General features: G+C 40.4%; 1 protein-coding gene across 8 annotated transcripts in view; it reads left to right on the plus strand.

Moving 5' to 3' along the window:
* The window catches only part of CELF2 (CUGBP Elav-like family member 2), a 553,419-nt gene that overhangs the window by 504,050 nt on the left and 22,736 nt on the right, over positions 1 to 26,633 (plus strand). For 6 of the 8 annotated variants that reach the window (XM_058022005.1, XM_058022001.1, XM_058021997.1 and 3 more), the window contains 2 exons: positions 5,219 to 5,353; positions 24,541 to 24,660. In XM_058022005.1, coding sequence (XP_057877988.1) covers positions 5,219 to 5,353; positions 24,541 to 24,660 — 255 coding nt within the window. Of the gene's footprint in view, positions 1 to 5,218; positions 5,354 to 24,540; positions 24,673 to 26,633 lie in introns of all 8 variants that reach the window. The other 2 variants (XM_058021998.1, XM_058022003.1) reach the window with 1 other exon arrangement.

Raw genomic sequence — 26,633 nt, forward strand, 5'->3', positions numbered from 1 at the left:
AAAGGTCACTGAGAAACTGTTTCCAGCTCAAGGGAGATAGCTGTTTCTTAAAGATAACTAGCAGTTTTCAAAATGTTGACCTCAGGGACCAAAAACATTCAGCTTTTGTAACACTAATTCCACTGAAAGTCCTAGTTATTTTAACACATAAAATTAGCTTTTTTTCTTCTTCTTCTTTTAACTAATAAATTAAACAACTCTGTTTAGCATTTTTGGAGGGACAGAGTTTGCAGCAAGTGAGCCTGTTCACAATCCACACAGTGCTCCTTCTCAGAGGAAAAGGAGAGGCACCTTGAGAGGAAAAAGCAGTGCTCAGCAGTCAGGAGATGTGCTTATTCAGGTGGTAAAAGTGCACGATGTGCAAGTTTGGCCAAGTCTGGGCACAATATCTGTAGCTCTGTGTGGGTTTTCCACAACCAGCAAATGGAGGGTGAGGGGGATTTTTGTTGCCTTAGCCAGTCTGTGGATGGAATTCATCCAACTGAGCCTCAGTAGTTTGCAATGTAGGCATCCCATCTCCCTGCAATGTCAGTGAAGAGGGAGTCACTCCCAGGCAATGATTCATCCCACCAAGGCTGGGGTTAATCTATTTTATGGATATTAGAAAAATACTCCATATATTAGGAAGAAATTCTTCACTGTGAGGGAGATGAGGCACAGGTTGCCCAGAGAGCTGTGAATGCCCCATCCCTGGAAGTGTTCAAGGCCAGGTGGGACAGGGCTTGGAGCAACCTGGTCTAGTGAAAGATCTCCCTTGGGAGGGCTTTGGGCTTGGAGCAACCTGGACTAATGGGAAGTGGCCCTGCCCATAGCAGGGAGGGTGGAACTAGATGGTCTTCATGGTCTCTTCCAACCCAAATGTTCTATGAGTCAATGATTCTATGATTCTCTTTTAGTATCAGATTATTTCATTACCCCCTCTCTTTTCTTTGACTATAGCAATAGCCTGAGTGAGTAACTTTTTTTTGGACAAAGTTAGATCAGATGAATCCTTCCCACTAGGACTGAAGAACTTTTAATGGACAAAACCATCCTTCTTGCCAGAATGTGTTTGGAGCATGTATAACCTGAAAATGGGCTGCAATCCTACATAAGTCAACAAATGGCTCTAGGAGTGTTTGAATTAGATGATCTTTAAGGTCCCTTCCAATTCAAACCATTCTATGATTCTGTGAACCTGCGGTCAGATTTAAGCACATACTGTTAAAATACAGGGCAGAATCAATTGTGGACTTAAAAGTTGTTTTAAGGGCTTTGCTCAATCAAAAAGTAATTGGTCAGGCTACCTCAAGCACTTTTCAGATAAGCAGCTTTTCTAAAAGCAGCCACAGAATATATATGGTTTGATGGAGGTGGCACTTAGATCTCCTGTCTATTTTAATTCTTACAATATTGCTGGAATAGCCTCACCCTCTACACCTTTATACACATTTTACCATCAGCATCCAAAATGGCTGATGTCAGTGTTAGCAAATAGTTGCTTTTTAGCCTGAAGATGATAAATTTTACCTTAATCCACATTTTTTTAAGCTGCAGCCAGGATTTAATTCAGGTGGAATAAATCCTAATAATTGAGAAGGATAAAGTTTCCAAAGCAAAGGAAGTCAAGTCAGTGGGAACTGCTTGTGAGCAATCAGATTTGGTTCTGATAATCACCACTGACTTTCAAACCCTCCATGCATACTGTGCCACTCAATGTAGCTGGTGCCTTCCTTTTTTTGGAATTTGTGCAGTAAGCAAATCTCAGCTATTTTCTAATGTGATTTTATTATGGTTTTAGAAACCCAAGAGCTGATGAGGCCTAAGAAGTCTTGAGGAACTGCTTGTGACTCCGTTCCCTCCCCTACAAATACCCAATAATTTCAAATTTACAGTTATCACAGGAGAAAAGCTGCAGTGACTGAAACGAGGCAAATTACTTCATTGTATGAAAGTTTGTGTCAGAGGCAGCACAAGAAGTTGTAAAATGTAAATCTCGTGCTCTCAAATTTTCCCGTGTTTTCACAGAACTGCATCTGTGACTGTGCAGCACTACAAAAATTTCCTGTGAATGTGCTAATAGGCCTTATGAGAATGTTCTATCACCATCCATCTGTCACTTTTTAACAGGCCTGATTGGCAAGCACTTGTAACAACTGACATCTGTTCTCGCTTATTGATATGTAGATTTATGGTAATTGCTGTGAACAATAAGACACAAAATTACCTAAGGTGAACATTAAATTAAATTTTCATGCCCCTATCCTTATAAATAATTTTTTTAAAAGTCTTAAGTTTCAAGCAAGGCATACTGTGCATCTGTTTTGTACATAATTTAATTGTTTTTTTAATCTGCCAAATAACAAAATGAAAGTTGAATTTCTTTGCGATCTTGAATATTTGCCAAGCTGATAGCACATTGGTAAATACATGTTATTAAAAATGGAATCAAACTGTATTGTGAATCTGGGTTTTTTAATCATTTCCCTTTAATTCCCAACATTGTCTCCATCATGAAGATCAAGAGTTATTCCTTACCCAGAAGGGGTTTTTTTTCCTCTACAGGAAGATAATAATTTTTCATGTGCAGCTCTGCCTATAAGGCTGTTCCTCAGAGTTAAGCAATTTGCATTTCTTCAGAGAGAGGTGCATTTGCTGAGTGAGCAGCACTTTCAAATAAAATCCATCTACTCATTTGCTGTCCAGCTCTGTTGCGGGATTTGGGACTGTTTTGGAAAAAAAAACTGTAGGATGTGAAATGTGTGAGGACTGTGTGTGAAAGGGGAGAGACTGAGAGAGCAGATTCATCCCACAGAAATGCAGAACTGTACCTTAACTGAGGTTCAATTGAACCAAAATTCCCCATTTGAAAGCAACGCACTTTTGGGATCCGGGACTTCAGAACATTTGGTTTCCCTCCTCCAAATTTGTCCAAGCAAATGGGATGTTGACACTCCTGACAAGTTGATGGGAGAAACCAATAAAGAGGGAGCAGAGATGGTAAAATGCCTGGGGAATGTGAAACAGTGATGACAGGACTTATTTTTCAGATGTTTGAGCAGACAGAGGATCGATCCTAAAGAAGATGCATATTAAGTGATAAAACTGACAAAGTGGGCTCTAGAGCTCGCTGGGTGACAGTGTGTGCCATGAGCCCTTGCTGACACCCACATTTGGGTGCTCAGCTCAGTAGGGGTCTTTGCTGTCCTTCTCTCACTCAGGTGTGACAACAGCCAGCAGGTTTTTCTCCTGCAGAAACCCTGTAACACCTGCAGGTTGTTTTGTGGCCAGTGTCTTACAGTCACTGCTACAGTAAAGCAAATTGGGTGAGGAGACAACTTCATCACCACCAAGATCTTGTTCATTCATCTTCTTTGGGCATTGAAACTCATTTGCCAAATTGATGGGTTCCTCCTGTTCTTATTTAGAAAAAAAAATTTTTTGTGGAACGAGGCAGTGATGGTATTTGTTTGGCATCCACAGAGGTGCAAAGGGTGATTCATGAGTGCAGAGACAGCAGTTGTTTGCTCTGTTGCATGATGGCCTTGTCTGGCCTAGGCTGTCCACTGGAATAATTCTGTTTTCATCACAATTATTTAATCCTACCATGTATACCATTTAAAAGTCCAAAGGAACCTTCACACAGAAGAAATATAAGCTGGTTATGACTGATCCTTTTGATGAATAACTAAACAGTGGGTGATAGAAAGCCATTCCTCTGGAGGAGAGCAACCCACTGCTTTCCCAAATCCTTGTTGCAGGATGGCACGAAAACACAGCCTCAGTGAAGATCAGCAATGTTTGCTGGATATGCTTTGCTGATTACTTATTCTCCTTAGGAAATAGGAAGGTAAATTATAATTTAGGACCAATATCAATCCAGGATGAAAATGAATTCCATATCTCATTTTGAAGGTTACTGACTGCTTTGTTTGCAAAGATTTGGGTCCTCATCTTTTCCATCCCCAAAATCTTGTTTGAAATAATCTGCTGTCTTATTATCAATGCAAGATAATTCTTTGGTGGGGAAAAAAAAACTTACACCCAAGGCAAGCCAGTAAGTCAGATGAATAATTAAAAAAAAATTTAAAAAAGTATTGTTTGCATACATGTGAACTGTGTCTTGCAAAATAGTTTGAATTAGTAATGTTTGAGAAAAGCCTTATCTTTTAAGATGGTCTTTAGCGTCCAAAAGAAACCTTAAAGAAGTTTGGTCATGTAATTTCTCCAAGTGTCTTGTTCCAGTTCCAGACTGTGAATTGGTGTATATTGGATCAACTAAAATCTTAAATCCCACCATTGCAACTGTGTCAGAAACTCCAACATTTGAACTGAATTTGAGACATCGACACTAGAACCTCAGTCAAATTAGGTGCTCACCTGAGGCCTGACCTGCCTGTTGGAACATGCTGTATTTAAATTTGGGGCTTTATTCAGAAATAGATGTTTATATCAAGGTTCATTTCACAATCCCTAATGCTGTGACAGTGAGAATCCATCTTTATGGAGATTATTGATTGTACTAACCTGAGTCTGCAGTACTTGTGTTTGAAAGTAGTATCACTCTCCATTATTGCAGGAGTTCTGAATTCCTAGAAAGTACCTCTCCTTCATTGCATTTTTTTTCTTCTTAAACATACTTCCCAAGTATTGTATTTAAATTCTCCTTTTTTGTTTTCATTATTTCCAGGTTGTTGTTAAGCTCCTCCATTTGAAATACAAAGTGTGCAGGGAGAAATAATATCTCTTGTAGGCAAACTAACATTCAGAAAAAAATCAGACAAGTTTCTCGGCGTTCAAACTGGGAAACATGGGAAACAAACTTTATTAATCCCAATTATATGACCCTGTCCTGAATGTGTTTTAAATGCTAGTTATCTTCTTTATATCCCCTGTTGTGTCAGGAAATAATATTGTGCCTGGGCTTCATGCAGAGTTTAAATGACTTTTAATTCTACACTTCCCTTAGAAGAGGCACAAACCAGGTTTAATTTTCCTCAAGTACAGGCTGGTGTCTTAGGTGCATTCTCTCAGCTCCAAGGTAGAGAGATGAGAAATATTCCTCAGGAACTCTGAGATGTGGTTTGAGATTATAGATGTTTTGGGAATGAAAAGAATCGAGTTTATTGGCAAGGTACACCCCAAGCTCCATGACCATTGAAAACAGCACTTTTTGATGATTATGATGATGGTGATGATGATTACCTGTTTTAATTAACCCTCTTGCTTCCACACACAGGCATGAACGCTTTACAATTACAGAATTTGGCAACTTTAGCAGCCGCAGCAGCCGCCGCCCAGACCTCAGCTACCACCACCAATGCAAACCCTCTCTCCACAACGACTGGTGCTCTGGGAGCCCTCACAAGTCCTGGTAAGAGCAGAGTGCCTGCTTCCAACACACAAACTTGGCAGTTGAGGGCAAGGCGGGAGTAAAAATGCTGGTTCCATGTTGTGTCACGAGTTCCGTGCTCATGTAAATCACGAAGAGCCTTTAACAGCTGAATACATCGTTGTTGCTGTTATTTTCAAGGTAATAACTGCTTTTTCAAGCAGTCCAATGTGGGCATGTTTGCCTTTCCAGGTTCATTTCAGGGGCCATTAAAGCCCAACAGACCCATCTTAAAAATCTCTGTGTGAAAATTACAATTGCATGGGAAACCCAAGATAAAATTAACTTTTCACAAAGAATTCAGAACATGACCAAATCCTTCCCATCCAAAGGAAAATCAGCTGAGGTGGTTCTTTTTAATCCCCAAGATACTGATCTTTGTTTCCCATCACACACAAGTATTGCCTTTACTCCTCATGAATTTTTGTGAAGTCTTTTTTTTTTCCCTTTCTCTTGCTGGATCTCAGTTGAGCTTTCTTCTTTACTTTCTGAGTACACAGTTACAGAAGTGATATCCGATGCACAAGGAATACACAGCCAGATTCTGACTTCATTATGGGGGCAAAAGGGAAAAAAGAGGTGGAAATGCCTCCATGACCACCATGTGGATTTACAGACATGCATGTCTGATGTCTCCAAAACCCTAGAGAGAAACTGGGGCAAATTCAGGCTTAGGTAACACTTCAGAATATCCAGAATCCACAGAGAGAGATGTTGATTCAGTGTAGTTACTCTGGGTTTACAGAGATGTAGCTGAGTAGAGAATTCGGCCACTTATTGTTACATAAAGGCTGCAGGGTGTAATTATTTGCATCATGAAGTGTGTTTATTGCTGTTCTAAAAAACATTCATATTATTTTAGACACCACTAAAGAACATTTGTGTTTAATCTTGTTTAAGTGTGTATTTATCCCCCATGAAAATGTAATTCATGGCAGACTGAGCTCATCAGTAAGGAAAACGGTCTTCACTGCACAATAGAACTGGGACTGAGTGTGGTGTTGGGTCTTAGTGCTGGCCAGGGCTCCCATTATATTACAGTTTTATTGTTTGGGAGAGAGGTTAAATTAAAGAAGCTTGGCTAAGTCTGTGTAGATTTTTCTGTTTCTGGCATGAGCCTCATCTTGACCTAAAAATAATATTCATTAGCAACATCTCTGAGAAGCAGGTTGGATGAAAATAATTTTGGCTTGCTGATGTGTTTTTTTTTAAACCTGAGCAATCTCTTCCCTCTGTCCTGGAGCTGGGATTTAGCACTTCAGTGTTTCCATGTTACACCTGTCTAAATGCCACCCATTTATAGAAGCAGAAATGTTGCATTTCATGCACACTCTGTGATATCTCTGCAGTTTAGCTGATAAATGTCCGAGCAGCCTTGTCCTCCCAAGACACACACAACAGATCTTGACCCACACTGACAAGAGCTCCCAGGGCAACTCAGTGCACTGCACTGTGGTGCAGAGGGGCTGGAAATTAACTCCCTTTTTCTTTGCTGCTCTGCAGCACAGTGGCACCAGAATGTTCCTGTTGTGCACTTTGTTTTGCCATGTGCACAGAGAACTTGGATTCAGCCTTAAGGGCCACATTTCTCTCCTTCCCTATCCAACACAGTCTTCTTTTCCAGCCTGTCTGACTTGCTATTCCCTTTTAAGTTGATCTTGAGGCTCCCTGAGTACCTGGGAGGTTTTTTTATCTTATGTCCAGGTCTGCAGAGGCCCATGGTGGACAGGTGCTTCCACTGGGCTGGGCAGATCTATCTTTGGGGAAACTGGAGCTTCCCATTGCTCTGGGTGGTACTGGAGAGCAGATACCAAAGGTTTTTCCAAATAGGTTAATGATTTTGGCCAGCACATTGAACTTGTGTTATTTTCAAAAAATTTGGGGTATTTAGACTTTCAAATAGTGTCTTCAGAATGCCATTTGCCTTTGAAAATCTTATAGATGGCACTTGTTTCTAATATTACCTTGAAAAATCTCTAATAGGTCCACTGACCTATTTATATTGCACAACCAGCCTAAAATCAAGCCTTGGTAAAATGTTCTTCAGTTTAACCTTCCTTATCTGGTTCCACATTCTCCACCCTATTACATGTAACCTGAATAATATCTTCAATGATTCTTCTCTGCTCCATGGAAAATGAATTTAGTTTGATAAAGTTTTTCATAGTAGCTCAAAGTGTTTCCACTAAAATTCAAAATATGTTGACAGAAAACATTTAAATCTGCCTTTCAATGTGTGGATGTTTGGAGGCCTTAAGGGTATTTTTTTTGGTCTAGTTTTCCTTTAATAGAACACTTCAGCTTGTTGTGTTTCATAAGTGTAAATTATTTTGTCTGATTTCAAAGCCTGCACTAAGCCCAGGAAGAAATGTTTGCATCTCTCCAGATAATGCATTAAATTAATATTTTCTAGTTGAGAAAACAGCCCACATTTGTGGCAGTGCAAAGGTAAATGCTTAAATTTAATCCTTTTCTGAATGTTGTTAAAGGCAAAATACTTCACAGAATGGAGATGGGCATAAGAGTCTTCTTCCAGTATGTCTTGAACCATGGCAGCCACATAAATCATATCCATGTTTCTATCCAGATATATCTCCCCTGAAAATCCCCCTCGAATCAATCTTTGACCAAGAGCTCTTGCTCTGTCCTTTGTAAACATGTGTGTTAAAAGCTCCAAAAGATGGTTGTTTCACTCAAAATTCACCTTGAAGCTTAATGTTACATTGATAAGATTTAGCAACCATCAGTGCACCACACTAGTACAGAGGAGACAGTGCTCAGGCCAACTTCAGTGCACTGCACAGAAAAACAGGCCAGGAAGTGAGGAGCCAGTGGGACATCTGATATTTGAGGATTTCCAAACAAATTAAACTGCAATGATCTTTCTCCCATCCATTCTGACTAAACAGCTTTGACCGCAACAGAGTCTGAGGACACTCGTTCTCCTCCATGTGCTAAATACTTTCTCTTAAGCTTGAAAGAGTATTCATTCAGAAAGAACAGAGACAATACAATCCCCCAAACTATTAATTTTTTTATAATTGTAAATTTATAATTTCAATTTTGCATACCCATGGAAGTGTCTCCCTACAGCATTGTTAGAAATGATTTTTTAAAAGCCTTTGCTTAAAAAAACATGAAAGATTAAGCTTTCATTTTATTGAAAATCCCCTCAGGCAATAAATAGGTTCTTTTGTCTCTTGGCCCTGGAAAAAAAATTAAAATGGTTTAAATTGCCTATGGTTAAAGTAACTGTTTCTTGCAATTATCAGATGGTAGTGAATAAAAATTAAAATGAAATTATGAAAGACTAAAAACCAGGTAAAGGCATATTATGTCTTTCATGAGTTTCTCATGGGTCTTTTGAAGACTCATTTAATCATCTTTCTTGTCTTTTATTTTGATATGATAATTGTTTCCTTTATTTACTTTAATCACCTCTATTTAGTTAATTAATTCTTCACTTTATTTTCATTTCACTTGCTTGGGATACTTTTTCTGTTTTAAAGACAGGTACCAGTACTATTTCATAGTGCTTTAAAGGCAGGTACCTCTAGTATTTCATGACACAAGGATTTGGGCTGGGGTAGCTTTTTCCTGACTCCAGGTTTGCCTCATCCAGTTTGTCTCAGTTCCCTTTGGGTGGGAACCTGGAAGTTTCCATTTCTTGTTCACTGGGAAGGGATTTTGGAGGCACTGCCTCAACTGTAGGTATCCACACTGTAAATATCCCAATTTGGACAGGATGAATCCCAGCTGAGTGTCAGGAACCTTATTCTCTCCTCCAGAGACTGTCCTTGACACATCCTGTAAATGGATTGTGGAGCAGAGAACTCCCAGGGAGGATGCAGGGATCATTCAGGGGGTGATGGGAATGCCTGGAGGTGCATGTGAAGGAGGGACATATGAGCTCAGAATCAAAGTATCTGCCTCTAACACTGCCTGACATTTTATTGCCCTAATTTTCCCAAGGGTAAAAATGTGTGTTCTGACTGTCCTGGGTGCTCATACAGCACTGTGAAACCTGGACCACTCAGAGCAGGTTGGTGAAAGCCTTGTCCAGTCAAGGTCTGAGCATCTCCAAGGATGGTGATTCCACAGCCTCTGTGAGATCATTTCAGTTTTGTTTCTTCAAATTCACACATAAATGTTTGTTTCAGTAACCAGTAGGAAAGCCCTACTATGTGTAAATGAAGAGACAAAACATCTAATTAAATATCCAAATTTATCTGCATGAACATACACAATATAATTTCTGAGCTGTCGGGGGATAGAATTGCTAAACCAGAAGCTAATTCAGTTTCTGACCTAGAAGCCTTCTTTTTCCATGACATTTTCATGATTATTTGATTCTCTAAACTATTATTTATTCACACAGCTGAACTAGCTATTCATGCTTCAGTAAAAAACTCTTTAGGTTTATCTGCTGTGTAAACCTAAGAGGAAATATTTGGGGGAGAAAATACTGATAGGGTAGAAAGTGAGAAAGTGATACTTTTTTCCTTTAATGATCTCTTAAAATCCAGCACAGCTTTTGTCATATTATGTCAGTATTCAGCCATTAACTCTTACACTGAAAAAAAAAATTCTCCTCAGCACAAAGGTCTAAAAATACTCATTTTCAGACAGATACTGACATTGAAGAATAATAGTCCCCAAAAAAGGAAGACTGTGAAGTATAGAATAAACTGAAAAGGAAAAAAAATTATACTGCCTTTCCTGTAAGAACTAATTCATTCTCTCCCTCTGGTCAAAGCAGAGAATTATAACTTATAGCTATCATCCGTGGCTCATTATTTTCTCTACCCCCTAATCTAGTATGAAGATTGTCTTTGTAAGTTGAAGGTGTTCATGTTGTGAGCACAATTGTTGAAATGGTAGAGATTTTATAGAATATACAAGATGCTTCAGCTGAGAAGCAGTGAAGAATGTTCAAATAACCATTCTTAGAAGATTTGCTTTTTGTTCACTTCAGTACAAAACATTTTTCTCCGATCAGTGGTGCAAGGCTGCCACCATGACATTTTGTTAGAGGCCAGTGTACCCGCTGAGATAGTTGTGATTTGCTTCCAGGATGATTCAAAAATAACCCTACCAGTAGGTGTGTAGGAAGGTCTGACAGTTTGCTAAAGACTGAATTGAAGTAGATGTCTCACGTTGGAAAAGACCGGTTTAAAATGCAGAATGGCACTCATCGTGCTATAGTACAAATTGATTATTTTTCTGCCATTTCATGTGGAATTAATGCATGTTACATTATTGTAAAATCATTTAAAATAAGCTTTATTAGTTTTGAAGAACATAGGAAACATCTCTAGTATAATTCTCATTATTTTCAGGATAAAGATAAGGTTGATAAATGTAAGACATAGCTTAAATAAAGGTTTTAAAATACAGTGGATGTACAGTGCACACACTTAACCCGAGCATATGGTTTTAAATTTTGTATTTAAGTCTAGTTATATAAATAGCATTGTTACTTTAGTGCTTGGAGGACAGAACATTTCAATGCCTTAACTGTCATCTCAGCACCAGTATTTTAAAAGAATGTGTTTTCAAGGAAGCTATGGAAGAAAACCTTGCCTTGCCCACATCCCAGTGCCTGTTACTGTACTGCATAGTTCAAGGAGATTTGTGGCAGGACAAGTATATTTCTGAGCTGTTGTGTGTCAGCTGGTCTTACACACTTGGTGTTAGATTTCTGAGTCTGTGGTTACGCTCCTCAATCAGTGAATTGATTTTGACTGCTCTTAGTGCCCACAGATTATGCTGCTTCTTGGAGATATATTGGTACTAAGCCCATCTGATTATTAGGCCGCCCTTAAGGAGGCATGCAAGCACAAGCTGGAGCCAAAAATAGGAAACTGGGCATGTATTTTTGACCTATATTTGTATTGTTAATAATGTTTCAATATATCTTAAATGACTAAAGAAGAAAAGAGTGGGAATTGTGGCTAAGAACCTCCCAGAGTCCCAGTGCAGTAAAAGGGGAGGTGATGGATTCATACAGAGCCTCCCTGGAGCAGCACTGTCTGTCCCTGGTGTCCTCGTTGGGAAAATGAGCCAGTGGTGACCTGAGGGATGCTGATGGCAGCAGACAGGACATCAGCTCACTGGGATGACCTGTGCATATTTGTCCCTTAAAATGTAACAGGTCTCTGTACATTCTCCTCTCAGAAGGGTTTCTGAGCAGGCGCAGCCTGAAGGGTCCCAGGGATGTTCAGGCACTGAGTGGGCTCAGGGTGAGCAGAAATCCTTTGTGAGGCTGCCTGACAACTGTAGGGGTCATTTTGGCAAAGCTCCTTATCAGTTTTAGAATCAACATTATCAATTTATGAATTTTTGGCACAGAAATCTCCAGCTTTTTCCTCAGAATTCCATTAATACCAAAGGACAGAAACATGTGCATATTTTCAGTCAAGCAATGTGCTAGTTAAATTTTTTAGGTTTGTTTTTTTCTTTCAGGAAGCAGCATACAGTACTAAACCATGGATTAGTAGGATCTAATTCAACAGGAGACATGTTTGTTTTTTAAACATTATTACATTATCATCTTCCTAAGGTATTAAATCCGTTGCCTTAGCACATTTCAGGATTTACTTTGCTTGCAGTATACAAATAACACGTATAATACATTCTATTTTGTAAGTGTCTCTCTACCCCACTCTTAATCTCTATTTCAAGCTACAAGAATCCCAGTTTGTAAAGAAAAGCTTTTTTTTCATTCTGTTGGAAGCACTATTTGAAGTTCATTCAGGGTGGCTTTCTACTAAAGAAAGATGATAATATCAGCTTGCCTACACAGGTAGATATGTGAGCTTATATGTAATATATCTTACAAGAAGTTACAAGCCCAGAAAATGCTGCAGTTCATAATACCCAGGAAATAATGTAAATCTTAGAAAAACTCATGCATTTGAAGGAGTTTTCAACTACTGCCAACACTGTTCCTTCAATCCTACTGGATTGTGCTTTTGTCCATGGATACTCCTGGTCTGTTTACTCAAGGCAGAAAAATTATAATTAATGGTAAAAAATAATAATTTTTAAATCTTAATTTTATTCCATTTTTTATTATGACTAATGTCTTAATTGTTTTAACATTCTCTCAGAAGAACTAGTTGCTTGGATATGGGACTACTGAATTATTTTATGCAATGGCCAAACAAAAATATCTCCAACAACTGCATGCGTTTAAAACCAAGTTAAGTAAAACCTCAACTGTCTTTGCTGTTTGCAGCACAAAAATGTGTAATATGGATGAAAAGAACCAGTGTCACAGTGAACTCGGTATGACTTTACAAATGGTCTGCAAAGGACCTGGCTGAGTAATTTTACATGAGGCAAGATAATCCTCAAGTTCTGCAGCTCCCAGGGGTGAGCAAGTGCATTTTGTGGATGTGCTATTGCAATAAAGCTGTGCTTGCACACCCCACTTAGAAACCCATCTGCCATGGAAATAATTGCAGGCACCTTCTGGATTCATAACTCCGTTTAACAACAAAAATTTTCAATATACGGTTTAGCTCATCTCTATTCTAAAATGCCATGGATAGGACTCCTAAGTGTCTGAAGGAAAAAGTATTTTAGAAACATCTTGTTGCAATAGAAAGACAAACACCTCCCAAGGACTGTTTACATTATCTTAAGACAGATATGTGAGAGAGGTGAAAAAGAAGATGAGTCAGGCCACCCTCTCCCATATACTAGAATTTGAATTGGCATATATGTATGTGGTAAGCACTTGTAGAACAAAAACATTGCTTACCTTGAATCACAGCCTTGGACTTCACTAACACTCTTCTTTCTTTTTTTCTTTTTCTTTTTCTTTTTTTTTTTCGTGGAGAGATGCCACTGCATGTTTTTTGTCACTGCTTAGTGCTGAAAGTGTGTCAAAGATGTTGCAGGCACACCAGGGGCCATGGGAAGGAACCTGTGCTCCAGGCAGGAGATCCTGGCCTCCAGTAGAGCCTTCCTTGATTTTAGATCAGGAGTTCTTTGGAAAGTGATTTATAAGTGGCTGTATTCTGATGCAGCTCCACATGGAGGTCATTTCAGCATCAGGGCATGCATCTCAGAACAATAGCCTGCTCCAAATTGTGTGAGATAGCTGTAATAAACATGAGAGCACAGCTGGAAGTTCCCTGTAGAAATGGCTTTGATGTGAACTCAGTGGTGCTTCAACGAGCACAGCCACAGCCCTTGGCCCCACTGAGCCCTAAGTGCTCAGCAATTCTTCTTTGTTTTCCTCATATTGTGGTGATTCAATTTGGTTTGATTTCATTTAGAGTTACAGCTGGAAATATATGATGGTCAGCTATGAAGCTGAACTCAAGCCAGTTCACTGTGCATTGTAATTCTGTTCCCAAGCCACTCTAAAGCACTTCCCACCCAAAACCAAAGGTGATTTACCATTGTGGTGTGCTGGGGAGAATGCACAACATGTTGAAGGCACAAGATTGAGGTACAGCTTGTAGTTTATGCTAGAGGTGGATTTTTTAGCTTATGCTAGAAGTCTTCACTGGGAAATGCATTTCAACAGAACAGAAGCATCAGTGTGGAATTGGCCGAGAATATTGACTTGCTTTTTACTCTCTCTTTCTTTGTCTTCAAAATCTCATAGGAAAATGTGCCCTTAAACACCAAGATTCACAATACCAGCCTAGATGCACAAAGACATGCCCAATCAATAAACCCTTGCTTGTTAATATACCTTCTGCCAGATAGATAGGTTTGGAGGAAAATTTTGGAACAGCGGACAAACTACAAAAATAACCAACTAATAAGTTTGTCTGTTGTACCTGTGGTACCTCTGCATGCTCTTTTCTCCTCCTTCTTTGCTGTGGAAGATGCATGGTGTATATACTGTAATTTCATGACAATCATAAATGTCAAGTTAGGTGTTAACATCAACAAGTGATTAAAATTAGTGTCCCTGATTTTCACTTCTCTCAAGCTTTCTTAGCTCTCAAAAACCCATGCAGTGCTGAATAGTATGGATTTGTGAGCCTAAAGTTATTCTCCCACTGTTGAAGGCCTTGGCCTCTGAATTTGCAAAAAATTTTAATGAATTGGTTCACCTCTTTATGTTTTTTGTGGGTTTTTTTTTTTTTATTCTTGTAAAAGTCAGTGTTTAAAAATGACTTAAAAAAATATAAACCTGTTTTCAGAAAGCCAGAGCCAGAAGGATCACCATGGGGAAAGGCTCCTTCCTCTCCTCTCCCTCTCTGTCATGCTTTCTCTCATTTGCACATGCATGCGCACAGATACAAAAAAGAGACCAGATGTTGATTGCATGGTGTTCCTCCCTTCCTCCTTTGCTCACTGCTGCTTCTCTTTCCCTGTTCCTTGGGAAGAAATGGACAGTATTTCATGGGCACAGTTCACCTGTGAGTAATGAAGAAGCAGAGGGGCACTGACTTACTGAAAAAAGGCTGTGATATTGGTATATGTCTTTCTATATTGTCATTCTTGTTTCCCCTGACTCTTTCTTGCTCTCTTGCTTTTCTGGTGCACTTTCCCTGGAGTGCATCTGTCACTTTAATTTTATCCTATCCAAGCACAAGCAGAGCACTTAAACTTCCTAGAATCTTCCTTTTTGACATGTCAGACAGCACTTCCGAGACACCAGAAAATGTGCAAGTTTTTACTTCTTCCTCCACACCAATGGCAATGTGTTTGTCAGAGGACCTTATGGAAAGTACACCACTCCAGACCAGGAAAATCTACCTCACCTTTGCCAAAATCTGCCCTGAGAAACAGAACCAGGGCCTGCTGGTACAGTTAGCAGCAGGGAGGCCACCAGTCTGTGCAGGGGTGGAAACTCAGATTGGCTGGAGATCACAGTAAAGGGCAGACAATTTAATGCCACTCACACATGCTAGTTAGATCAGAATACTGATGAGCCCTAGTGAAAGGCCAACTGCATCTTCTTTTAGCAAAAATATTAAAATGCCCCCATTTCTCCCCCCTCCCCCTCCAGATTCTCCACAAGAATAAATTAGAACTTGGAGGTGTGGTTATTATCACAGAATAATTAGACCCCATGGGATTAGAGACACTCAACGTTTGCTAATGCCCCTGGGTTGTGATTATCTAATAATGATGATGCCTCTGTCATTGCTTAATTATTCTTCCCCTTTAAAATGTACCTTCTGCAGTCAGAGCCCGTAGGATGAGCTCATTTCAGCCAGAAACTCCACTGCAAATTCCTGAGAGCAATGTCACACGGGCACCATGATTGACTTGCCCGCTTCTCCCCCACACTGTGTTTATAATCCTCATTTCATAAACTCCAGCATTACTATATTTGAATCCTTCCCTTTTCCCATAAGACATTTCATTTGGGTGTTCAGGAGAAAACTCTGTGGCCTCCATGTCTTCAAAACAAACAGTTGGGTTAGTGCTACATAAAGATAACACACCTTAATTGATTGATCTTAAATATATAAGATCAGATCTTTGCAGAATCCCTCCTAACTCCAGGTCAGTGGTTCAGACTCCCATCTACATAAGAGCCTCCTTCAGCTGGGTGCTATTCTCTGTTTAAGAGAGTGCCATCACAAAACTAAGATAATATAAACCAAAGTCAGAAGCTTTGCACAGACTTTGTCCAACACAACAAAACTTTGCCCAATATCTTTCATCTTTCAGTCAGGCCAGCAGGTGTTCCTCATGTTTAGATACAGTTTTCAAGACACAGTTCCAAACATCATTGGTTATTGCAACTAAAGATTAGAAAGAAAACAGAGAACGCAGCCTTAATCTGATTATTCTTAAATCCAGCATTGTCTCTTAGCTTTATTATCCCTCTTGGACTAAGCAAGGGACAAAGGCATATTTTGTTTACCCAAGAGATTTTGTGTAGTAAACAGAGATTTTAAGTTCATTTGGTTAAAATTAGAGATTTCTACTTTGGATTTAATATTTCCTTTTCTTTTGTCCTTATAATTCTCTTATAAACTCTAACTTTTTTTTTTTTTTTATGTTACTGACTGAGGAACTGTTAGAAATATTTTTTTTAATGACCCTTACTCTCTTTGTTTGACTTCTTTATATCTTTTCTTTACATTCTTCTACTGTGATTTTATTTTCTGTTGCACATTGCTGAATCTAAGAGGAATCCAAAACCTCAAGGAAAGATCCAAGGTCAGAACTTCTTTTGTTGGATTGTTGTAGGTTGGGCCCTAGAAACTTCACCCACACAGTGTAGTTGTGGCAGCCTAGAACCAAAACCACAGATGAGAGTTAAGTGGCATTTTCAATGTCAACCTCTGCTTCTGTAAACAGACCCAAGAACAGAAACTGGTTCTACTGTTCAGTTTTCAACACATCTTCATTCTTCAGCCTTCTTTCATTCTGCCTTAGCGTGAGCTGACTTTGCTTTTCTCCTATGCTGCTCTAATTGAATAATTGAGGTTGGAAGACCAGCTGGGTCTGTGACCCAACTCCCTGCTCCTCTGAGATCAGGTTGATCCAAATAAATCTCAAAAACCTCCAAGGACATGGATGGAGCAGTCTGGGTAATCTGTTCCAGTGCTTGTACAAATGTTTATAGCTGGAATCTCCCTTGTTTCAATGTACTTCTCATCTTCCCTGCATGTGCTGTTGCTCTATCTAGTGGATGAACTCCTTTTAGGCACTGAGGGGCTGCTTTAGGTTCACTTAGAGCTGTATTTTCTCCAGCCTGAACAAGCCCAGCTCATTACAGGATGATCCTGGAGCCCCTGACCAACTTGCTGACCTTCCACTGAGCTCCCTCCACCTGATCGATGTTCTCCTTGCAATGAGGAGCCCAAATCTGCATGTAATATTCAGATGTGATCCAACAAGCACAAAAGAGGAAACCTGGATTTCCTGGCTCCTCTTCCACAGTCCAGGGTGCTGTTTGGTTTCTTTGCTGCCAGGGCATGCTGCTGGCTCACGTCACCTCCCACCAAGACTCCCACAGGTTCTTTCAGCAACGCTTCTCCCCAGCCCCATCCATCCCCTGCTGTGTTACTGAAGGGGATTATTCCTCCCCAGGTGCAGGACTTTGCATCTATCCTTGTTAAATTTCATAAGGCTCATGCTGGCCAGTTCTGCCCATCTGAGTTCCTCTACACGTCAGCCATTTAGTCAGCACCAGTGTCTGATCCATTTTATCTGGACCTTGGAGTCAGTGAGCTTAGGAAGGCAGAAGAAAATCAGAAATACACCCAAATTCAATACAAGAAAGAGAATTCTGGACTTTGACAACTGCCAATACAGATCTGCCAGGAGAGTCTCCCAAAAGAGAACATTTTCTCTGCAGCTTCTCATGCTTTGCCACAGAGATGCTGAACCTAAAATTTGTGGGCAATATTGATCCCTGGTGCACTACTACATCATCTTAACTGGAGCAAAAGAAGTGCTTTGAACACTGATCTATTTAAACTCTCCATTAAGTAAAACAGTAAGAACAAAGTTGTGGTTCATAAGTGAGTGGTGATAGGCAAGCGGCTGAAATCAGACTAAACACTGAGCTTCCTGTTGTGCCATGCATTTGTAGTGACAGAAAATTGTGCAGTGTAACCAAGGGCTGCCTAAAGGAAAGCTGTCAGCAGGGCTGACACAGTTGCTTACCACGCTGGATCTCTGTGTGGAAAGTCCCAGCATAGTTAAGCCAGTCTTGGAGCTGCCCTGGAGCCCTGCAGCACCAGAATCTGGTTCTGCTCCAGAAACATTATAGCTGCTCTTCACATGGATGGGGTTGGCAGGGTGTAGAGCAGCTCTCCATGCCCAGAAAGAGCTGAAGCTGCTCCTGCTTTTCTTTGCCCATTCTCTCCACTAGTCCTGCCCTAAAACCAAAATAATGTTTCCAATAAGAATCTTCACTTAAATTGTTTATAATGCCTCATGTGCTTAGTATTTTACTCCAAGACTCACAGTTTTTGTATCATTTCCAGACAGGATGCTCACGTTGGAAAAGGAGGAAGGGAAAAGGACAAGGTGGAGAGGAATGGAGAAGTACACAGTTTACACTGTCCTTGAATAGTGCCAATTTAGCACATATAGCAGGGTGTTTCCACTGCAGGATTTTTTGTGGTATAGGACTTTGCTGAAAAGTCATTGAATTTTTTTTTTTCACTTAGACATTTACCAAAAAAAAAATTAAGGAAAGAATGAGCCTGACTACACACTGCACACCATTTCTCTGCTAAAACATAGTGGCACATGTGTGGTTGGAATAGGTCCTTTCCTTCAGTGCCACAGTCAGAGGTGGGTTATTGAGTTCTTTGTCTTCAGCAGCCTTCCTGCACCCTGACCTCCACTGTGGGAAAAGGATTCCTGAATTTGCTCAGAGAGATGGAGCACCTCTCCTGTGGGGAAAGGCTGAGGGAGTTGGGGTTGTTCAGCCTGGATAAAGCTCCAGGGAGACTTTATTGCAGACTTTCAGTACTTAAAGTGAGCCTGCAAGAAAGATCAGGACAAACCTTTCAGCAGAGTCTGTAGAAATAGGACAAGAGGCAATGCTTTTAAACCAAGAGGGTAGATTTAGATAGAAACAAGGAAATTTTTTTATTATGAGAGTGGTGAGACACTGGCACAGGTTGCCCAGATGTGGTGGCTGCCCCATCCCTGGAAACATTCACAGTCAGGTTGGATGGGGCTTTGAGCAACCTGTTCTAGTTGGAGATCACTCATTGCTGGTTTTTAAAAATGCCTTCCAACTTAAACCATTCTATGATTCACTTTATAACGGCCTGAGACATGAGAGGGGTGGGATTTGCCCAAGGCTGCACTGCAGACACGCACAGGTCTGGGGTTTCAGTATAGCAAGAAGCTCTGCCAAGGGCACTCCTTGGTCTGAGGTGTAGGAAGGAAACAGGCATGACAAAAAATGTGCCTGTGCCTCCAAGATAGAGCATTCTGAGAGACAGGCAGCAACTGTGAAGGAGCAGAAGGTCTTGCCACAAAAATCATAGCAATTGCTTTCACCAGAAGTTTAAGGGAAAAATGGGAAAGGCATCAGTAGCATCTGGGAGTTGAGCTCATCCACATGGTCTTTAGGGCAATTCAGCCCAACCTGAAACAGAAATCTAAAGGTAAGGTGTCTGAATTAGCTGGCAACCAGTCACCAGTGGTGTCCCTCAGGGGTCTGTGTTGGGACCAGCTTTGTTCAATATTTTTATTGACGATATGGATGAGGGCTTAGAGTCTTTTATTAGTAGTTTCGCTGATGATACCAAATTGGGAATGAGTGTAGATCAACTAGAGGGGTGTAGGGTTCTTCAGAGAGACTTGGAAAGGCTGGACATATGGACAGAATCAAACGGGATGAAGTTCAATAAGTCCAAGTGCCGAGTATTGCACTTCGGCCATAATAACCCCCTGCACCGATACAAACTGGGGATGGAGTGGCTGGATAGTGCCCAGGTGGAAAGGGACCTGGGGGTGCTGGTTGACAGTCGATTGAATATGAGCCAGCAGTGTGCCCAGGAAGCCAAGAGGGCCAATGCCATCCTGGCCAGTATCACAAATGGAGTGGCCAGCAGGAGCAGAGAGGTCATTCTTCCCCTGTACTCGGCACTGGTGAGGCCTCACTTGGAGTATTGCATCCAGTTCTGGGCCCCTCACTTTAGGAGGGACGTCGAGTTACTTGAGCGTGTCCAGAGGAGAGCAACGAAACTAATAAAGGGCTTGGAACACAAGCCATATGAAGAGCGACTGAGGGAGCTGGGGTTGTTCAGCCTGGAGAAAAGGAGACTAAGGGGTGACCTCATCACTCTCTACAACTTCCTGAAGGGTGGCTGTAGTGAGCTGGGGGTCGGCCTCTTTCTCCGGGCGACAACGGATAGAACAAGAGGACACAGTCTCAAGTTGCGTCAAGGTAGATGTAAGTTAGAAGTAAGAAGGAAATACTTCACAGAAAGAGTGGTCAGAAACTGGAATCATTTACCCAGTGAGGTGGTGGAGGCATCATCCCTTGAAGAATTCAAAAAAAGACTGGATGTGGCACTTGCTGCCATGATCTAGTTGAACAGTTAGAACATCGGCTGGACTAGATGATCTTATAGGTCTCTTCCAGTCTTGAAAATTCTGTGATTCTGTGATTCTGTGAATTGAAGGTCATTAAATCTCAGAAACAGTCTAGTTTTGACTAGACTAGCTTAAACCAACAACGAGGCTGCCAAAGGTGGGGAAATTAATTCTATGCACAGTGTGTGTAGCAAAGCCAAAGAAATATTTACACATCATTGCCTTTCCTAGATGCTGTTATCCTGAATCTAGTTTTCCAGCTGAGGCAAATCCAGATGATGTAAATAATTATGACTCTATTGACATAAGCTAGCCAAAAGAATGGTCAAAAGTTTCTGTGCTAATTCCTGTTGTTTTTCTAGGTTGGCATAGTTTTTAAGAATTGTGTTGAAGTGTTATTTAAATTAAAATTTAAAAGAGAAATGGCTCATTGCAGTTAAAAAAAAATATTACTGACCTAAAAGGTGTTATAACCATTTGTAGGCAGAAGTGAATGTTTTGAGAACATTTGAAAATGCCAGCTCCTTCCAGCCCTAAAGACCTCCATGAGTGCAGCATTACCAGTTAAACACAAATATCTGTATTGTGTAGAGTAGCCACTCCAAATAAAAACATGTTTTCTGTGTCAAAGAGAACTCTGTCAATGAATATATTAACCAAAGGCCAAGTTTCTTGGCTTGAAGCAAAAATTTCCTCAGTTAAATGGAGGAAGCACAATAAGAGGAGGGGCAGGCACTGAACTCTTCTCTGTGGTGCCGAGTGACACTCCCCAAGGGAATGGCCTGAAGCCGAGTCAGGGGAGGCTCAGGGTGGGTACCAGGAAAAGGTTCTGCACCCAGAGGGTGGTTGAGCACTGGAAGAGGCTCCTCAGGGCAGTGGTCACAGCACTGAGCCTGACAGAGTTCAAGTAATGTTTGGACAATGCTCTCAGGCACAGAGTGTGACTCTTGGGGTGTCCTGTGCAGGGCCAGGAATTGGACTTGATAATCCTTGTGGGTCCCTTCCAACTCAGCATATTCTGTGATTCTGTGAATGTTCTGGCGTTGGGGCTGAAGGGAGTTGTGATTTTTTTTTCTTTCTTTCTTTTTTTTTTTTTTTTTTTTCATTTATTTGGTTTCAGAGGAGCCTGGTAAAACCCAATTTATAAATTATGTAGGTAGCCAATCTATTTTTGTCTTCTGGACAACTAAAAGACATAAATATAGAAAGTATTCTGACAGTGAATTATTCTTCCTTTGCCATTACTCTGAGCATTTGTGGAGCCTGAGAGTTTTGCTGACACAAGAGAGTTATACAGGTTCCCCCAAAGTAGTGCAGTCATTTGCTGTTACCACAGGCATGTGATTTTTCTTCTTTCCCTTCAGTTTAATATATGTTACAATTTTTTAGTTGAAATAAACTAGAAAATGGCAAAGGACAGGAGAAGCATAGTCCTTGTCTCTAGATGGATTTCATCTGGGAGCACACAAAGCAAAAACTTTCAGCTGGTAGAAGCCTTCACACTTGTCTTGTAGGACCTTTTAACTTTTGTTTCATCTTTCTTTAGATTTCTGGGGGACAAGACATGCCATTGCTTCATCTGTTGGGTTTATACTGCATTTTTTTAAAAATTTTCACCTCTGTTAATATATTTTGGACATTTTATAGCCCCTTTATGGTAATATTTTACTCACCACCGTCTTGACCTTTATTTCATACACGTAGGTCTCAATCAGTTAGTGTGGGGTCTCTCAGGAATCCTCATGCAGAGGTTGCTTGATGTCTCCAAGCACCCTAAAAAAAGGAGTTCCCCTCATTTGTATTCACCTCCTGTTCAGTAAGATGGTGGAAACCACACTATGTGTTCAGTTTCTTCCTTCTCAAAGAAGTATTAAGCCAAAGAGGGTTCATATGCATTGTCCCATTGCATCTGTGACAGAAGAAACACCACAACAATATAACACTCATTCCTAACAATATAACACTCATTCCTGAGGTGCTGAATGTGCCAAGTCTTTATTCAGGCAAACTAGATAATCTGCATTGCAGCTTCAAGTGGGAGAAGCACTGAGGCACCTGCTCTTTATTTGCCTGATGGAATAAAGAAACTTGACACCAAAAAAAAAGAAAAGAGATGTTGGCCCCAGTTACTGACCATCCCTGGAGCATGTGTTTGAGCAGCCAGGAATAAAACCCCAATATTTCACTGTGGGCTGCACAAGAGGGAAGGTTTTAAGCAGATTTTTTTTTTGCCTTCTCCAACAGATGTGTTGACAATCCATAAGCATATGGCTCTTGTTCACAGGAGCTATTTGCCCCCAGCTTTAATGTAATTTACAGGCAGTTTCCCAGTCCCCATTTCTCTCATTTCTTAACTATATGTGTTTACTCGAGAGAAAATGGTAATAATCCTCTAAAGCAGAAAATGGATGGAATTTAGTCCAGTCAAAACTAATCAGATCCTTCAGATTTGAGTTTTATATACTTCATTTAAATCTTTTGCTAATGAGCATTGACAGAAACACAGACCAGTGCTGGTCACAGGGAATTCACTTTGGGTTTTTCCTCTATTCTCTGTTGGTGCCTACATTATCTGGAAAAAGTGGTGGTTTTAACTCGGTTTTTTTTTTAATTACTTTTTAAAATCAAAGACGTTGTTGGATTCTTATTGCTTTGTGGGGACAGATTGAATAATCAAAGCTGTTTCTGTTTGCAACATACAAAATTATTCGAGTTAACATTGCAGATGCTAAGAGACAAGGACTGCATAACAGAGTCTGGAAATCTCTCTTCCCCCACAGCAAGAATGTTCTTTGTACTTTGAGGCCCCAAGAGTGTGAAAACTTGTCTTTGGTGGGTCTTAATGTTGCAAAGGCAGGTTATTTGTAGGTTAGGGCTTCAAGGTTTACCCACAGAGTGAAAAAGTTACTTCCTACTTTCCTTACTGCATCCTGTCAGCTCTAGAGACTTCACTTTCTTGAGGGTTCAGTGAGTAATCTGATGTGTTTGACAGCCCAAAAAAGCATCACATAAAAGTGGTCTTAACTATTTCATAGCTAGGTAATGAATAGGAGCAAAAAAAGCCTGGCTGTAGACATGATGTGCCTCCAGTACATCATCAACAAAACTCTGACTTTAAATATTTGCTTTTCCTAAGATAATGCAATGTTATAACAGGAAAAAAAAAAAAAAGAAAGAAAAAAAAAGGAATTCTTTATGACTGATACATGAAAGTAGGGCTCAGGAGATGCACTAAAAACTTAATTGCTTCTGCAGCTTTTATGAGTGTGATTCATCTGGTAAGCCTTTACCTAGCTGTGAGTTAAGTGTTTAATCTACACTGGTTATTCAAGGCACTGCTGTGAGACAGACAGGTATTTCTAGTTCACCCAACCTATCCCAAATGATGACTTTTTACTACTTTCTATGACAAGTGAGTCTATTTCTCTCCCTAAACACCCAATTTAGATGGATTCATCTCACCACCTTCATCATTCCCTTGACATTGTAGCATCAAGGACATTTTTTCCATCTTTTCCCCTCTGGCAGAGTTTTGGGGATACATACAGTATCACAGGAGTGCATATACATGATTCTCTATGTACAAAGGCCAGGATAAATGCCTGCAGTAAAATACATTTTGTATTTGCCTGGTCATTCTTCTTATTCTAATCTTCAGGACTCTAAATGAAGTTTATACAGTGTCCTAGAGCATAGTGTCTTCACTTAGAATAATTTAACTTACTCTTAGAACATTTGGGGCCCAGAATAGTAATCTGCTGTATGACAAAATTACTGAGTAATTCTTGTTTGTGAATTGATGGGCTTTGAGGTGTGTGGCAAAATCTCAAAAGCCTGGTTAGCTGGTCAACCTGGTTTGTTAGATTGATTGACAAACTTTTGAGAAAGTATCTGATCCCAGACATAGTGGTTTGGCATTATATTTGCAAATAATAGCACTGAATTTGTGATCTAGTATTTGCAGTTCTAGGCTCATCAACACTTCCCATGAACAATCACATTCTTAATGTCTTGAACAAGATTGGTCTCGTTGATCTCATTTTCTTTTTTCCTTTTCCTTGCAAGTAGCCCTGTTGTGCTCCTGTGTGAGATTGTAAGCTGCTCTGTGATCAAATAAAATAAACAAAGTTAATTGCCCTTAATTTTACTTTGGTTTTTTTTCCTTTCAGTGGCTGCATCAACTGCTAATTCCACAGCTGGTGCGGCCATGAATTCTTTGACTTCTCTGGGTACTCTCCAAGGACTGGCTGGAGCCACTGTTGGACTGAATAATATTAATGCACTAGCAGGTACCGTAAACAGTGAGTATTTATTGCTGTGGTGGACAGCCTTCCCCAATAATCATGCCACAAAAACTATCAATTGCAAAGTGATAATATGGTTTTTAATCTCTACACCAAATAAGGGGGTCAAGTTGATTCAGTTCCATACTACTACTACTGCCTATGTAGTTCTCTGGAGTCTTTTAGTTTCACACAGTTTGTTCTGCAAAGTGAATTTCCTTGTGTCCCTGCATAAAGACTCCTGTTCTTGCAGTACATATGGAAGGTAAAAGAATTGTCACTGGGGATTTGGGTTGTCAGGGTTGTAGGAGAGGCTCCTTTTTCACTGGGGGAGTCTGACAACAGGTGTATCACCCCAATGTACAAAACCTCACTCAGAAATGTAGTGCCACAGAGGCAGTCCTTTAAAACATCTGTAAGAATTATCTAATTGACTTGAGAGCAACATGCTTGAAAAATGAGGGCAAGTCTTTGGCTTTTAATTGGCAAGTATGGGAGAACATGCTGTCAGTCACCTGAAATGCCAGAGCACACACACGTGTCCCATGACATCTTAACGAACCCTGGCATCTCCAGCTAAGAAGATGCCAGTAGTTGTTAGACCATTCTTCTTTGTTCTTAGCCCTGGTCAAGATTTTCTTGAAGAAGGAGGATTTTTTTTTTTAATTATTGTTTCTGCTATGATGACTTCACCTTTGCCTGTAACAGAAGAGATTTGCCCAACTGCATTTTTCTCCCTCCCTCTTTTTTTTCTTTAGCTGCTGTTGCTCCTTGCATTTCCTTTTGCAATGCAAGGAATCTATTTGGTCATTGCCAGTTCATGACCCATCATAATGTCCCCTCAGGAATGGATGTCCTCCTCAGTATCTCTTGCTCACTCTGATGCTCTGCATGATGTCCTTTCTGTCACTGTTACTTGGCTGCTCACCCAATCTCTCTGTTCTGTGATCTCTGGTTGGCATTGTTGGGAGCTGGGAAGGAAGGGGGCTGATGGATGTCCATGTAGCAATGTTGAATGGTTGCATGGGGTCTCGTGTAAAACAGGACTTGCTTCTGGCAAGGACATGTGCATTTCACACAAAACAACCTCATTGTAAATATAACTCAAGGACAACTTAAGAAAAATTAGTATTAGGTCCCAAAATGGCAGATGTTAGTTTCCTTTCTTACTCCATTAGTGTCAAAGCAAGCCACAGGAAATGACGTGCACAGAAGGTTGACTTATCTCCTCTCCTCTTGTCAGCTCTTGCAGTAAGAGAGCTACCCTGTCATGAGTAAGACACCATTCAATGTCCTTTTTGATTACCAGTCATTGTGCTTCACTTGGTGTATAAAAACAAATCACAATATCCAGAGCAAAATATGACATCCCACTCCTTCCCCTCAGCAAGTACCAAGAACCCAGGCCCATTGGAGCACTCCAACATAATGTACCCCTTCATCAAAGCCAAGCAGGAGTGAATCCTGTGGGCTCATTGTGTGGGAACCCTTCTGTTGCACTCCTTTTAGCACTCCTTGCTAGTCTGCAAGCAGAGTTTACATTTTCTCAGCAAGTATTTTGAGGTGATGTGTGTGCAAACTTATCTGCATGTGTCATTTGAAGTATTAATGATGTATTCACAACCTGGTACCAAATTTCAGTTTGTTTTAAGTCACCATTGCTTCCATGGACTTGTACTGACAGTGACTGCATTCCCAAATCTTCTTCGTGGATGTTTTTATGGATATGTGTATGGTGCTTACCAAATGTATGTGGGTATGTCTGTCTGTGTATATACATTATTGAGAGAGAGTTAAAGAGGGGAAACTGCTTCCCCATGACACAGCTCAGCATTAGGACACTTTTCCTTCAAAAGGGAATTTGATTATCACTTTCTGGTACTCATGATGCTGATGATAGTGAAGCATTGCTCAAATTACAATAACCTTCCCTGTCTATTTTAATGACAGTTTGGGGCTTTTCCTGATCACCATGTCAT

This window comes from Melospiza georgiana, chromosome 4 (genome assembly GCF_028018845.1).
Source record: "Melospiza georgiana isolate bMelGeo1 chromosome 4, bMelGeo1.pri, whole genome shotgun sequence".
Lineage (NCBI taxonomy): Eukaryota > Metazoa > Chordata > Aves > Passeriformes > Passerellidae > Melospiza > Melospiza georgiana.